The sequence below is a fragment of the Strix aluco genome, chromosome 3 (genome assembly GCF_031877795.1).
Source record: "Strix aluco isolate bStrAlu1 chromosome 3, bStrAlu1.hap1, whole genome shotgun sequence".
Taxonomy (NCBI): domain Eukaryota; kingdom Metazoa; phylum Chordata; class Aves; order Strigiformes; family Strigidae; genus Strix; species Strix aluco.
In genome coordinates this window covers 114,491,650-114,507,318 of record NC_133933.1, presented here as the reverse complement: position 1 = coordinate 114,507,318, position 15,669 = coordinate 114,491,650, and the positions used below count along the sequence as shown (strand labels likewise).

The following is a 15,669-nucleotide window of genomic DNA, read 5'->3' as shown; positions in this document are numbered from 1 at the left end:
ACACAGAGTAACCAGCTGGTCACAAGAGGTGACTATCCTGCTGTATTCAGCGTTGGTGCGGCCTCACCTAAAGTACTGTGTGCAGTTCTGGGCCCCACAATTTAAGAAGGATGTGAAGGTCCTTGAATGCAATCAGAGGACGGCAACAAAGCTGGTGACAGGAACATCCTATAAGCAGCAGCTAAGGACTTTGGGTTTGTCTAGTTTGGAGAAAAGGAGGTCGAGAGGCAATCTCATCGTTCTCTACAGCTTCCTGAGGAGGGGAAGTGGAGAGGGAGGTGCTGAGCTCTTCTCCCTGGTACCCAGTGACAGGACACGTAGGAATGGTTCAGAGCTGCATCAGGGGAGGCTTAGACGGTACATTAGGAAGCATTTCTTTACCAAGAGGGTGGTCAAACACTAGAACAGGCTTCCTAGAGAGGTGGTTGATGTCCCAAGCCTGTCAGTGTTTAAGAGACATCTGGACAATGCCCTTAACATACTTTAACTTTTGGTCAGCCCTGAAGTGGTCAGGCAGTTGAACTAGACAATCCTTGTAGGTCCCTTCCAACTGAAATATTCCATTCTAAGCTAAAGTTAAAAAAAAAAACACCCAAAAAAACAATCAACCAAAAAAACCACTACCCCAAATCCAAGATACTGATAGGTAAAAGAAAGTGTGAATAACCTTGCTAAGGAGGTGAGGAGGTAACTATACAGCAGAATACTGAAGTGCTGAGTAAAAACTTTTTTTAAACAGGAAAAGTTTACTTGCTAGCATTTGTGTCAAGTCCGCAGCAACAGTATTTATTTCCACTGCAGCATCAATACTTCAGGGTGAAACCTACTCAGCAGAAACACACATGATCTCTGCAGTTAAAACTGTGCATTGTTTTTTATGCCTAATAAAAAAGCCAACTCACCAGGGTACAGAAGATGCATTGGCATTGTGCTATTGTTGTCATCTGCTCCACAGGATATTCACCAAGGCAGAGCTTGCAGGACACTAATGGATCAAGTACCAAGTCCCAGGTAGGCCTATATCTTGCTGTAGTCATTGCAGAGCAGTCTGAAAAACAGCACAAAAATAAAGATACTCCATCATTTCCTTATATTGATACTCAGTACATTTCTGACACTGAAAATCTCATTGTCAGCTGCTGCCTGTTAGCTCTTTGGTAAAAAAACCCCTATAAACAGCAATGGCTAATTTGATAGTGTCAGCACTTGCAGTAGGCTATACATCCCCTACCTGATAGACCATACATATAGCAAGCAGAAGGAAAAAACCCAAAACACATAACATAGTAACAAAATATGAGAGCAGGCAGGAAATATCCTTAGGTCACAGACTTTCATCTGACATTATACATGCAAAAATCTCATTCGCAGTTCCTGTCATTTTGACCACTAGTTACAAGCTTTCTCTCACCAACATTGATTACCCATCAACGAAAATACATTCTTTATCACTTAAAATACCTTCCTTAACCCCCACAACTCCAGCTACCCAGGCAAGACTCACAAGGTCTTTCATGAACCAACCATTTATTATGCCCTTTTTCCAGCCTGATGATATTGCAACTCAGGCAGATATTTTTTGTTCTAAGAGCATGACAGATCAATCAGTTTGCTAAGACAATTTTAGAAAGAACAATGAATATTCTGAGTACACTCAAGAGTTTTGGCCTGCATTTTTCTCCCAATCCTTGTAATATGCTGAGAGCACAACTGTTGCAGCAACAACCAACAGGGGCAAATAAGAATAAAGCCATAAAAAGAGGCTATAAAATACCTATATATCACCCTCAAAGACAGCAATAGGATAGGACCACACAGAGCATCTATATCCTATGCTTCAGTGTCCAGATGGAGTTGTAAAATGGCTAACCAGAAAGAAAATAATCTCACACTAACAAATGTATTCCCACAAAGAAAGCTAATTTACAAGTTACACACATGGGGGGAAAAAAAAACAACCACAAAAATCCACACACTCCTCCAAACACCTAGGTTAATTTGCATAGTATATCCAACCTTAACATCCTATTTACTAGTATTGTTTTGTTACTGTGACATTGACCTTCCAAGTGTGAGAAATTCACATCCTGAGGCTGCTGGGAGGTCCACATTATCTCACCTCCCTCCTTCCCAAAATTAGCTGGTTCCCTACCTTCCCCACACTGCCAGTTACACTAGTCTAACCATCACTACAGGTGGTTTTTATATTGTTTGGGTTTTTTTTTTCCCACTGGCACTTGTGGGAACTGCTTATATCTAACTTACATTATGTGTGATCTTTCCAAGACCTCCATAACTGCAACAAATGACTTTTAAGGCTTACTAGACTAGGTTTAGGCAGATGTTGAAGCAAAATATGCTTTTTGTCCCCAAACAAATCACATGGAGAGTACAAAGAAGTGTTTGTGAAGTCTGAGTCTTTGATATTCAATTAATTGTGGACATGACTCCGCCAAGGTCTCTAAATTCTCTGAAACAAAGTGAGGATTTTATGTTAGCCCTCCATTCTGTCTAACTCATTAGAAGATGCCCTTTAAAAGGTACACAAAGACACCAAAAAAAGCAGAACCTAATCATACTTATTTCTAGTGCAGCCATCAGGGAGGAGAGGGGGAGAGAGGAAAGATTAAACAACTCCATTTCCAGGGATGCTCTGGATCACCTTCACCAAAAGCCCACACACAAGCTCCCCACTGTTTCAAACGAAATACATGAAACAGACCTGCGGAACAGCACATGAATAATGGCTCTGCATCACAAAATCTGACTTGTGCTGTGCAGTCTTTCCTGAGACTTTAACATGGAAGTTAGACATGGTGATACAAATGAAATCCCAAGATTTTTAAGGCTATTAGACTGCTTCTTTCCTGTCAACTGCCACTACTTTTCCATTTAACACAAGATATCAGTGAAAATAATTTTCTTCTTCCAAACTTTAGTTTATATGATATTTGCAAATAGACTCATGAAGTATTTGAGAAGCAGTAATCAAACACACCTGAACTAACTCTGTTTGCTAGTAGTTTGAGTGTCCTTTGCTTGTCCTGCCCAGTTTATTGCACATCTGTTGTTTAAGGCAGCAAGCAGATGAAACTAGCAGATGAACAATGAAGAGGGATAAACTTAAGTTAAAGATGCACTTGCATACATTAGGCAGACCAAAATCCTAGCAAGTTTTATGGCAGATGTAAAATCTGACACAGTTCAGACTAAAAACTCGCCAAATACACTGATATAGTTCAATCCAGACAAAAAATAAATTTATATATAATCAATGTGGGTCAATAAGCAATGATAAAGGGGAAAATATTAACCTTTCTGCTCCAAGGCTTACACCTGTTCCCCAGCACTTTCAACAGAGGCTTATGGTATCACTGTGGTAATTTCTTTTTGTCTTCTCCTGCAAAGCAAAAGTGAATCAAAGTGAAACTTCTTTCAAGCTGACATCCAGCAGGCCAGCAGAAATTGGCTGCCCCATACAATTGACATATAATTCATGATGAACTCAGCCATGGTGATAACAGAGCAAAACCTGAATGTGGCCTCAAACAGTAGTAGAGATCACCCCTCCTTGCCAAACATCATCTTTTAATAATTAAATCCTCCATTCACTATGGGGCAGGGGGTGGTGGTGTGTGGAAATTCCTGTTGTCGCTGGTGGCATTAAACCAAGGATCAAGAAACTTGCCACCTAGCCTTAGAAAACATGTACAAAAAGCTACTACATCCCAGTGGAGCATCTCTGCTGGGTATCCCTGTAAATGAATACAGAGAATGAAGCTTTCCAAAGCACAGGCTAGATATTGCTTCATGATCATCTGGCAGTGTTGCAACTAAATAATAAGCTTCTGTGTTTACACCATGATGCTTAAGAAAGCTTTTCTTAAAAAAACCCAAACTCACAAGAGCAGAGAAAAAAACACCTTCTGTCAGAACCAGATCAAGACTCCTACTGTTCCATAGGTGTGGTCTCCTATGGCTTCAGATTGTATTCTCATACTTTCTAGTGATGTGGAATGAATGCTTCAGGGATGATTTAGAGTAACATCAAGAAGAAAGAGAAGGCAACTGAAAGGAGCTCTAGAGGAACAAAATATTGAAAAATATGTACTGGTGTACCCTCATACTGAACACCACCAGTTACAGCACGAGCCAGTAGAAAATTTTGCCTCATGGTTTGGCTACCTGCTAGGAGGCCCCAAGAAATACAACTAGCAAAGGTATAGAACTATAGTCCAATTTACCTCCTGAACAGATCTTAGCCCAATAAATATTCAGTTCATTAGAGATTTAGTGTGGATTACCAAATTCAGTACAAACATCAACACTTCACAGGCTCTGACATCAGGCTCTAAAGCCCAGCTAGAAATTAATCTGGGTTCAGAAATCAAAGATAACAAGAAATGTTATCAACTGCCAAAGAAAGACCAGGAAGAGCCTCCATCCCCTGCTAGATGCAGAAGAAAATATGGCAACGAGTGATGAGGAAAAGGCTGAGGTGCTTAATGCCTTCTTTGCCTCAGTCTTTAATAACAAGACTAGTTGTACTGAGGGAATCCAGCCTCCTCAGTCAGAAGACAGAGCCTCGGAGAACACCCCCCCACAATCCAGGAGGAGAGAGTCAGTGACCTACTGCATCACATAGACATACACAAGTCTGTGGGACCAGATGGGATACAATCCGAGGATGCTGAAGGAGCTGGCTGGGGTGCTCGCCAAGCCGCTTTCCATCATTTACCAGCAGTCCTGGCTGACCAGGGAGGTCCTGACAGATTGGAAATTGGCCAATATGACGCCCATCTATAAGAAGGGTCAGAAGGATGATCCGGGAAATTCCAGGCCTGTCACCTTGACTTCGGTGCCCGGCAAGCTGATGGAGCAGCTCATCCTGAGTACCGTCACACAACACATGCGGTACAACCAGATGATCAGGCCCAGTCAGCATGGGTTTATGAAAGGCAGGTCCTGCTTGACAAACCTGATCTCCTTCTACAACAGGGCAACCTGCTTATTGGATGAGGGAAAGGCTATGGATGTTGTCTACCTTGACTTTAGGAAGGTCTTTGACACCGTTTCCCACAACATTCTCCTGGCGAAACTGGCTGCTCATGGCTTGGATGGGCACACGCTTTGCTGGGTAAAAAAACTGTCTGGATGGCCGGGCCCAAACAGTTGTGGTGAACGGAGTTAAATCCTGTTGGCGGCTGGTCACGAGTGGTGTCCCCCAGGGCTTGGTTTTGGGGCCACTCCTGTTTAACATCTTTATTGATGATCTAGACAAGGGGATCGAGTGCACCCTCAGTAAATTTGCAGACGACACTAAGTTGGGTGGGAGTGTTGATCTGCTCGAGGGTAGGGAGGCTCTGCAGAGAGACCTGGACAGGCTGGAGCGATGGGCTAAGGCCAACTGTATGAGCTTCAATAAGGTCAAATGCCGGGTGCTGCACTTGGGCCACAACAACCCCCAGCAGCGCTACAGGCTTGGGGAGGAGTGGCTGGAGAGCTGCCAGTCAGAGAGGGACATGGGGGAACATGAGCCAGCAGTGTGCCCAGGTGGCCAAGAAGGCCAATGGCATCCTGGCTTGCATCAGAAATAGCGTGGCCAGCAGGGACAGGGAAGTGATCTTACCCCTGTATTTGGCACTGGTAAGGCTCGATTACTCGATTACTTCAATTACTGTGTTCAGTTTTGGGCCCCTCACTACAAAAAGGACATTGAATTACTCGAGTGTATCCAGAGAAGGGCAACGAAGCTGGTGAAGGGTCTGGAGCACATGTCGTACGAGGAGCGGCTGAGGGAACTGGGGTTGTTTAGTCTGGAGAAGAGGAGGCTAAGGGGAGACCTCATCGCCCTCTACAACTACCTGAAGGGAGGTTGCAGAGAACTGTGGATGGTCTCTTTAACGAAGTAACAAGCAATAGGACATGAGGTAATGGCCTCAAGTTGCACCAGGGAAGGTTTAGACCGGATGTTAGGAAGCATTTCTTTACAGAACAGGTATTTAGGCGTTGGAATGGGCTGCCCAGGGAGGTGGTGGAGTCCCCATCCCTGGAAGTATTTAAGAGTCAGGTTGACATAGCACTGAGGGATATGGTGTAGTTGGGAACTGTCAGTGTTAGGTTAATGGTTGGACTGGATGATCTTCAAGGTCTTTTCCAACCTAGACGATTCTGTGATTCTGTGAAGCATAGGAAATAGCTTTAGTAATAGGTTGTTCAGAGAAAAGTCTTTTCATAGATAATCCATAACCTAACTACTATTTAATTCTGCAACATTGTGCATGTTCGCAAAAAAAAAGGAACCACTGCATAGGGAGACAGAAGTGACTGGAGTCTTGTTGCTGTAACAACTTGTTAATATATTTAAAACATAACTGTTACACGTTCTGGGAGATGGGTATGGAGGGCAAAGGAATTTTTCATTATTTCTCCACAACAATTAATGAATTAAATGAATACAAACTGGCTTTCTGAACAGTAATCCCTTAGTTTTTGGTCCACCTACACAGACTACATTTTCAAGTGAGAACAAATGACTGACTTGATCTCTGGTCAAGAATAGAACAATTCTTTCTTTCCAGGCTTCAAGAAGTTGCAGAAAACAGTGAAACAGAAATACTGTGAAAACTGCAAAAAACTCTATGAAAGCAGGAAATAACACAACTTTCTTGAATGACTTGCATGGAAGAAATCATAAAACAGTATCATTTTTCTTACTGCACTATAGTCAAGTATTTCATGGCACTGTACAGTCAAGCTGCAGTTACACTGTCAACACTTCACAGATACATGACCAGCTACTTGAGAAAAAAGTGACTAGAAAATATGGTTGAATAAAATAGCCATACACAGCACGCTTTAACTAGTGGCTCTTTTTCACCAAGAAAAGCTCAGAATAGAGCTTTCAACAGAATCTAAATTTCAGCTTCAGATCAGGGCTGGGTTTAATTTCTAAATTAAGGGCTTCAGCTCCCTCTCCTACAAGACAGCTAGTTAATCAGGTACACTTAAGTCATCTGCCTTAAGTAGGTATCTTATTCTTAATTTACTGACATGATAGAAACCAGCTCTTTTAGAAGTTAAAGGAAGAGATTGAAATAGGATTTCAAATTGGTTCTCATTCCTGTTGTCCCTCTTTGTCAGAATAACTCTAGTTAAAATAATCCAGGCTACTTGATGAAATCAAACACATCTGCTATAGTACAGTTTTAGTTTTGTATGTATATATGTAAATCAGTATACGTGTGTGTATACGTATAATCCAGGCTACACTTCTTCCTACATGAAGTCAAACACATCTGTCACAGTACAATTTTATATACTTAATATATAAAGTATGTTTACATATTATATTTATACATCTAATATTTATAAAAATATAAATCTATTAAAAAATCTCCAGATTTTTTACTTATGTGGAAAAAATTCATATTTCTGAAGCAGAGTCAGCTGCAGAAAGGCTACTACACTGCACTCTGGAACTGGCACTGCCCACCACATCTATTAAGTAAGTATTCTGACTCTAACCTAAACAATTCTGAGCCTTCCTACGTAGACACAGCTGTAGCTCGCTGTACATTATTTGATAGCTATCTCCAAAACCCCCAAGTCAGCAAAGACTAGTTTACATGATCAAGGTTGGTGGCTGAGGGTGTTGAGCAACAGTCCCACACCTTAGATTATTATACTCTGTCAGAGTTTGAACTTGATGCCATTTTTCTCTGTCCCTAGGCTCTTCCAACAATCCTCAGAAGGATTATGTGGCTAGAGAAACAAAAAAAGTCTGCATGACATAATTGACCCGTTCACAACTATTTTTTGTTGGTGTTGCCAGTTTTAATTATACAACTCTACTATAGACTGATAAGGCCATTTAAAAGTCCCTCTATAAAGCATATTAATGAATAAATTCACACATTAGGTAGATTTTATTATTATAAAAGTTGGCAGGCAGACTTAGTATCTCTCACTTATCAATCCCAGTTAGTTACTGACATCTGTCACTGCATTAACTGTCTCTGAGTGTTCATCCTCACAAAACTGCTTGGGAGGTAAAGTAGAATAATTCTCTCTGCTAGATGTCAGGCAAACTAACACACAGAAGACTGGATTTACACAGATGTTTAGGTGCTTAGAGATGACTGCTTAGAGATGACTAGCTTACAGAGGTTTAGTACCTCCTTCGTTCAGTTCTTAAATCCTGCCAAATGCCTACCTAACTCTTAAGGCTCACTCATAAATCTGATCCACCATCAACTGTGCCAAGTCCAGCAGATCAGTCATCCTTTGAGGTCCAGACAACCCCAACCAGTAATGCCATGTCCTGTCTTCCATCAGTATAACAGGCTGCTGTTTTCAGGCATAACCCTTTCCACACCTAAGAAACTTCAGTTCGTAGAGAATACTGCAGAAATTCATGTCAACACACAGTCTATGTGAACTCTTCAGACCTGGCCTTTAAGTCCCTACATCAGCTAACCATCAACTCAAGCTCACCATCTCTGTTCTTAATTTTCAAGCTATTCCAGGACCTAAGCCCAGAAGAGATAAAAGACCATGTCAAAGCTTAGAGCACTGTCAGCAACTTCAATCTCCTGGCCAATATAGCATGTGGGAAACAGGCTCTTCCTTGAGTTGAAACAATTATTCCAGGGACTTCAGTCCACCCCATGAATAGCCACTATGCTTCTTTGCTTTACCTTCCTGACTGATAAAAAGCATATTTTAAAATATATATAAATATCTAATATATGCACACATGTATATATAACATAAAATTATATACATATATAAAGATTACATTGAAACATTCCAATGCCCAAGAAGAAAAAGACGACAGAAAGAACAGCTGGTTTGTCAGTAGTAAAAGGCATCTGAACAATAGCATCAAGAGTGGAAAAAAAATCTACTGGACTGCTTCTGGGAAAAGTCACTGTTTGGGGGAAGTTAAAAAAAGATTTTATTTGCTAAATACCTGGTTAACAACTTTTCTTGCTCTTTCTTCCTGAGAAATTAGTATCATATAAGGAAAAAAAGAAAATTTACACTACTTGGTTTGATTATGGCACAGACCATGAAAGATTTTTAATATTATAAAAGTAATGGACAGCTTTTAGATCTATAGATGTATATGATGATATGACCTATCAAATGCATGGTTAGGTAGAAAGGGAAAGATATTACAGAGACAAACACAGAAAACAAACAGATTTTTAAACAGCCAACTTCTAAAGACTACTACAAATAGACATGCCACAAGCTCATCTTCTGTCCATGCAGAAGTACCTCAGAGGGCAAGATCTTTTCATGTATCCCAAAAAATACAGCTGCTGAATAATGTGACAGAGACAAAGGCTTTTCTGACCTTGCATTTTCCTGTGCTTGTCACCAGCTCTGGTGCCACTGTGGCTTCTGGAAGCACTGCCAAACAACAGCAACCTGAAATAAACTGGGTGTGGCTGTTATTCAGACCCCATAGGCAGGGCTGAAAACATTTTTTAAAAAAAATCACTTTATTCCATCTGAAAGAAATTGTGGTCAGGCAGAAGGGAAAGAATTGGATTATTCAAGGATATGGAGAAAAACCCCACATAATTTAATAAAAAGAAAAAAGAGTGAGAAGGAAGCCAGATCACACAGGAAAGACAGGGGAGAAATAAGGAGAAAAATAGGAGGAAAAACATCTTCTTCCTGGAAGTTCCCAGAAGAAATGTATTTTGTTGTACAGAATAGAACAACTGAAGTGGAATTCCACTGCAATATGCCCCAAACATTCAATATCCCCAAAATATGACATGAATGAAAGGAGAGAGATGTGTAATATTAAGGGAACATTGCTCAGAATTCATGTGTCTAATCAATGTTTGCTATCCAAAAGATTATGTGAGTCCTAGAGCAGCAGAGCACCTCAGGGAGAGAGCTGGGAAGTCCTTGCACCATCCTATTTCCCAGCAGTGGAGTTCCAGATCCTCAGCACACCTCAGGGCATTCTCAGCAGCCTGAGACACAAGGCCTCAAGAGAATCTGTAACAGCTAGGCCAAGATGATATGCATTTTAAAAGCATCCTCCTTCACGCTGAGCAGAAAAATTCCACTCCCATCATACTGGAGAAAAGGCTAGATGCTGTAGCACAGGTGTATCATTTGGATCTGAAAGTGGCACAAATGCAACACATTTTGGTCAGAAGAGAATGAGCCTGCCCACCTCATCTGCTCACTTTAAGAGTCATGAACACATTAGATCCTCATTAAAAACTCCCATAAATCTGAATATAATGAAACATTACCTCTGAATACTAGAGTCAAGACCAAGGTACCATCTATGAATTATTGTGGCAACCACTAAGCCCATGCAAAAGTGTGGAAGACCACAGGTTAAATCATTAACAGTTGAAATGTTTAAGCTCTTTAAGTATTTTAGAGACAGGAAGATCAGCTGCACACAGAATCTAGGAAATAAAGATTTTTTCCATGTGAAGAGTGACATTCTACACTCCACTGCTCCTCTTCTCCCCAGGTTTCAACAAACCAGAACCAAGACTACATGACTGATAATAGTTGAGAGACTCTGAGATCAAGCACAGATTAAAACAACCTATCGGCATCATGACCAAAGGAACAAGAGTTCAGGAAAAAACCCAAACCTTCCCTCTCCACTGAGAGTTGAATATAACAAAAGCAGTGTAGTCTTTTTTAAAAGGAGTTGTGATATGAATAACCATTTCAGCAGATGCCGGCAACAACCACGAGACTTTCAGAGTGAAAGAGCAACATCCTGTTGACTTGGGTTTTTTGGTTATCACAAGACAAAAATCAGAAAGTTAAATTCATTTTCCTGGCTGAATGTTTTCAGACTTTGCTTCTACTGAAAGAAAGCTGATGGTTACTAAGTTTTCAGATTTAGAGTATTCTGCACCTTGTAGCCACCACCTTTGTTAACAGAATTTATGCTCAAAACCATGCGTACACCAAGGGCTACACAGCTAGCATTCATCAGTCAAGGCAGGCAGCTCAGAACACAGTTAAGTCCTACTCCGAATTAACACGGCTAAGAATGAGCTCTCATTATAGTCACGGTGCCAACTATTCTGGCAGTTCTGCTGGCCATACCAACTAGAGCTCAACTACTGGCTACAGGTAACCCAATAGCCTTAAACTACCTTAAACCTTAGGCTGATTTCCACCCATATGCCTTGCCCTCTTGCTGGTCCTAACTTTCCCACACTGAAAGGAGCCCAGAGTGAATCTGACAGACTTCAACATCTGTCAGAGGTCTTAAAGTGAGGTAAGATGAAGACAACCTAAGAGACTGGTTTTAACCAAACCCAGTTGTAACCTGAACATGCAACTCACAGCTGCAACAACCCCTGAACACTATCTGGCAGTGGGAAGTCACCCATGACTGAATTATGTTCTAGCTTGTGAAGGCCACAGTAATAACAAGGGCACAGACAATTCCACTACTCTCTAGGGTTACCTCTTATATTATTTTCCAGAAACTCATAAAACATTCAGTAAAAAAACCCTGCTCTGCTATGCCTTTTCTCCCATCCCTTACATTTTCCCATGTTTTTATTTTCTCTTCCACAACTCTTTCCCCATCCACCCCTTTCCTTGCTTCCTCCTATTCTTTCCCTCCTCTCTGCTTACAAGGAACTGATGAATTAGTACACTCAAAGCTGACTCCGCAATAGCAATAGATCAGTAAGGAGCAGTTTGAAACTTTAATATATCAAAAGGTTTTTCCTTTTCCACAGTTGAAATTAAGAGCTGTGTTTACACAAAGCCAAAATACCACCAAGCTTGAGATCTGTGAGTTTTTTCTCTGTTGGAGGGAAGAGAAAAACCTTGGAAGCTTAAAGTTAGAAGCCACATTCAGAGCTATGCAAAATTACTGAGAAAATGTGAATATAAGCAAGGGGAGTGGAGCCCTAGTGCTGAGACACTTAGAGAGACCAGCTAAGCAATTCTCTCATTTCCACCAGTCAAAAGGAAATCAAAATTCTCTTTTCCCTTGCAACTATAGCAAAATACATGCTTAGTGCACTGCCCAGTGCTGTACAAGTCTCAGATAAAGCAACAAAGTACATGGGATTGAAAAAACCCACCACAAGCCCTCTTATTGTCTGTCATTTGTATACTAGCAGTGGAGCTCAGGTTCTAATAACCGCTCATACCTTAGCTGTAAGACACCACATACACAAGTACCATCCCTTCACATGCTACACTTGAACTGCAAATCAGATATGCTGGTAGCTGAAAACAGCATTCAGAGTGGGGTGAAGTCTGGTTAACTTACCCACAGCTCTCTTTGGTCCTGTGACTCAGTAACAACCAGATTCCAGGCAGATATTTGTAAGAGAGCATTTTTCACAGCTCCCAATGTGGACAGCAAATTCCCAGTCTCATGCCCTTCAGAGATTAGCATGAAGTTCTCCCTTGTTCTGAAGAATTATCTTCCACTAACAATATTAAGAGGGAGAACCACCAACAGAGCACATCTAGTCAAAAGAACTAGGAAGAAAAATATTGCTAAGTACAAGAAAAGAGAAAGACTCTTCATAGAAAGAGTAAAACTTCATAGAAATGTTTTGTGCAGTAATTACAGCCATCTGGAAAATTACTTTTACTTTTTCCAAAACCATATCTAAAACCAGAAACTCTAGCTAGCAGTTGGACAGCCTCTCTGTAGAAGTAACAGCTTCTTTTATACCATATTGCACTGTACATCAGCTATGACCCAGAACTGCCCTTCTAATCTTCAGAGAATAGAAAAGTACAGTGGATTTGAATTAGATATCATGGTATACAAACTCATTCACCATCTTGGTGTGACACACCTGACTAAGCATAAGGAGAAACTTAGGATGGGATTTGGACTACCTAAAATAGTCACCTTATTGTTGGTGCCTAAAGAAGCAGATTTTCTAAGATAACTGCCTACATTACCTACTGAATAGAGGAAGGAGTGATTTTGAAGGCCTTCAGAGGGATATCATGTGTCTAATACCAGGCACCTCAGTCAAAGGAAAAAGAACACCTGAACAGAAAAAATGCCACCACATCCTTCTAGAAGAATTACGTCTCCTGACAACAAATCCAATGGTCTGGGCTGTTCAATGGGACAAATTATAGCTCAGTAAGATGATTTCTTTTTTTCCTCTCAAACACCAAGAAAACTCTGATACAGCCTACTCAGTACATCCTGCAAGCAGGATCTAGCCTGATCAACAGTACTAGTTACTGTTTCTCTTAATAGTAATAGTAGTACCAAATTTAAAAATGGATAACAGAAGAAAAGATTTGAGAATTCCTGCAACTGTCACCAAATAGTCAACCCTTCATATCATCTGATGCTTCACATGGTAAGTTATACCTATCAGCTAGGACATAAACTTCTCCTCTGAGAAACCTGATGACTCTGGATTAAAGTCTCTGTGCACTATTCAAATCCAATTGATTATTTCCCTGAACCCTCCTAGAAGTCTTGTCTTTTTGTCTCCTTTCCTATACATAATACTGTTGCTCTAACTTCCTCCTGCTTGAAGCAGCCTGCCCTCTTCCCATCACATCATCTGCATCACAACAGAGTTCTTTAGTCTCACCTTCACTGCACAGTATCCACGGGAAGATAGCCCAGGTCAGCCAAACAAGAGAGGTCAGGGTGTCCTACTAGGAAACTGGCTTGGAATGAGTTTTCCTCTTCTCTCTGGGAGAGGAGCAGTTTACCTTTTTAAAGCACAATGTTACAGAATTTAATTGTATTATGTTCCATGTTAATATCTCCGCCATGCTAGCTTGGTGAATAAAGTCTTGTTTGTTCCCAAGTTTCCTTGTACATATTACAGGATTACCTGCTCCAACTACATTTTTCCACAATCTGGTGTGACATTCAGCCAACTCATGCCTGGGCACAGACCTGTCACTCACATGGCCTAGGGAACCTACAGACACATTCTTACTATGTAATAACACTTTGATTAGGAGTAGATGTTTAATTTGGTCTCATTCCTTCCTCCCTTCTTATTAATGGTCCAGTCAAGTCATGGAAGTGCTAAGGCTTGGACAACAGGCCCAAGCCAGAGTTGACCTATAGATGAATCCTGTATATTTTATAACTGATAACCATTGTGCTAGTAGGTATTGTACTAAGTTATAACAAACCACTTATGCTGATATAAAAAGTGCTAAAGCGTTGAAGTACTGAAGCCTGAACAGGCCACGAGCCAAAGCTGCTAACTTAGGATGTAGTCATTAACGAAGTATGTATGTTCATTAGTGAAAGATGCAGCTTAGACAGAATACAATCAGTAGTGAGGATGAAATGCTGAGAGAATGTATCCAGCTTTCCTTTCTCAGCCTTGTTCAAGGCCGAGAACCCACATATTCAGCCTTGTTAGAAACTCCCTTGGTTTTCCCCCCCGAGCCCTGGCCAGGCTTTGGGTGGAATCCAACAGCAGAATGAAACCAGAAATTTTCCGCTCAAAACAAAGGTGCCAGCTATTCTGGCTTGCTGATTTTTAGTATATAAGGCTGGATCTGCTTGCAGCAACTTGGAAGCCTCACCTACGGATGGACGCACCACGTAGGACTTCCCACTTGCCAGGACAGGCTCTCCAAATCCTCACTGTAACCGGGGCTCCCCAGCGACTGCGGATCTGGATGATGGTAACGTATGCAAGTGGTGATGTATCTTTCTTAGATCACTATTCTCTTCTCATGTAGTAATGATTTGATGCATTACTCTGTATTTTCTTATTTTTTTGCTTTAAGTGCATTATTCTGTCTTTTCTTACTGCATGTTTTCTGTATTACTCTGTTACATTATTTAGTTATTCCCAGTAAAATACGCCTACTCTTTTCACTCTGGTGTCTGAGTTTAATTGGTATCCTTAATCAGCAAAACAGTCATTTAGCACAGACCTTGGAACACCTTTAACAAACACAATCAAGAGAAAGTTCTTATGTCAGCATGAACACTAAGATTGCACACACCAAAAAAAGGATGATCTAGTGATTAGAACATCACCAGAGTTATAAGAAACTACTGATAACCTCTTCTGCCTCAAACTTACTGCATAACTGCACAGCTCACCCAGTTTAGTCATGCTTCAGACACATCAGCTGGTACCTACCACATCACATAGGCTGGTGGGTGGATGAGTAGTGCATTAGCTGCCTGACTGCACGTTTTCCTTTTCTCCCTCTGCAGAGTGAGAATCAGCATTTGCAGTATTTTCAGAGGTCTAATGTATTAGCCTCAACATCAGCCCCAGCTCTAATCCTTCACAGTAATACTACTGTTGCATAGTAATGCTTTCTGCTTTGTTGTTAGTGGTAGTTTTTTCCCCTCTCCCCACATTTAACAACATTTGCAGTATAACACATACATATAACACGCATACCCCTTTATTGCAGAAAGCAGCAGCACTGTAGCACCCCATCTGCGTGTGGCAGAGACCACGCATAATGCCTCTGCAGCAGCAAGGGCAGAAAGACGGAAACCAAAGGCTGAAGCACTAAGGGCATGTAGAGACAGCAGAAAGCATAAAGGGAAGAAAGAGCACAGGTTGACCACAGTGGAAACACTCCCTTCAGGGCTCCCCACGCTATAGTTTTCTAGATAACAAGTACCAGTAAATTACAGGCCTTTGATTTCCAGAACACATG

At 41.1% G+C, this 15,669-nt stretch overlaps 1 protein-coding gene across 11 annotated transcripts in view; it reads right to left on the bottom strand.

The window, feature by feature from the left end:
* RNF144A (ring finger protein 144A) overlaps positions 1–15,669 on the bottom strand; it is a 69,001-nt gene that overhangs the window by 27,367 nt on the left and 25,965 nt on the right. For 6 of the 11 annotated variants that reach the window (XM_074820005.1, XM_074820007.1, XM_074820006.1 and 3 more), the window contains one exon: positions 903–1,048. In XM_074820005.1, the coding sequence (XP_074676106.1) occupies positions 903–1,037 (135 nt within the window). In that variant the 5' untranslated portion in view covers positions 1,038–1,048. Of the gene's footprint in view, positions 1–902; positions 1,049–3,314; positions 3,401–15,669 lie in introns of all 11 variants that reach the window. The other 5 variants (XM_074819999.1, XM_074820000.1, XM_074820003.1 and 2 more) reach the window with 1 other exon arrangement.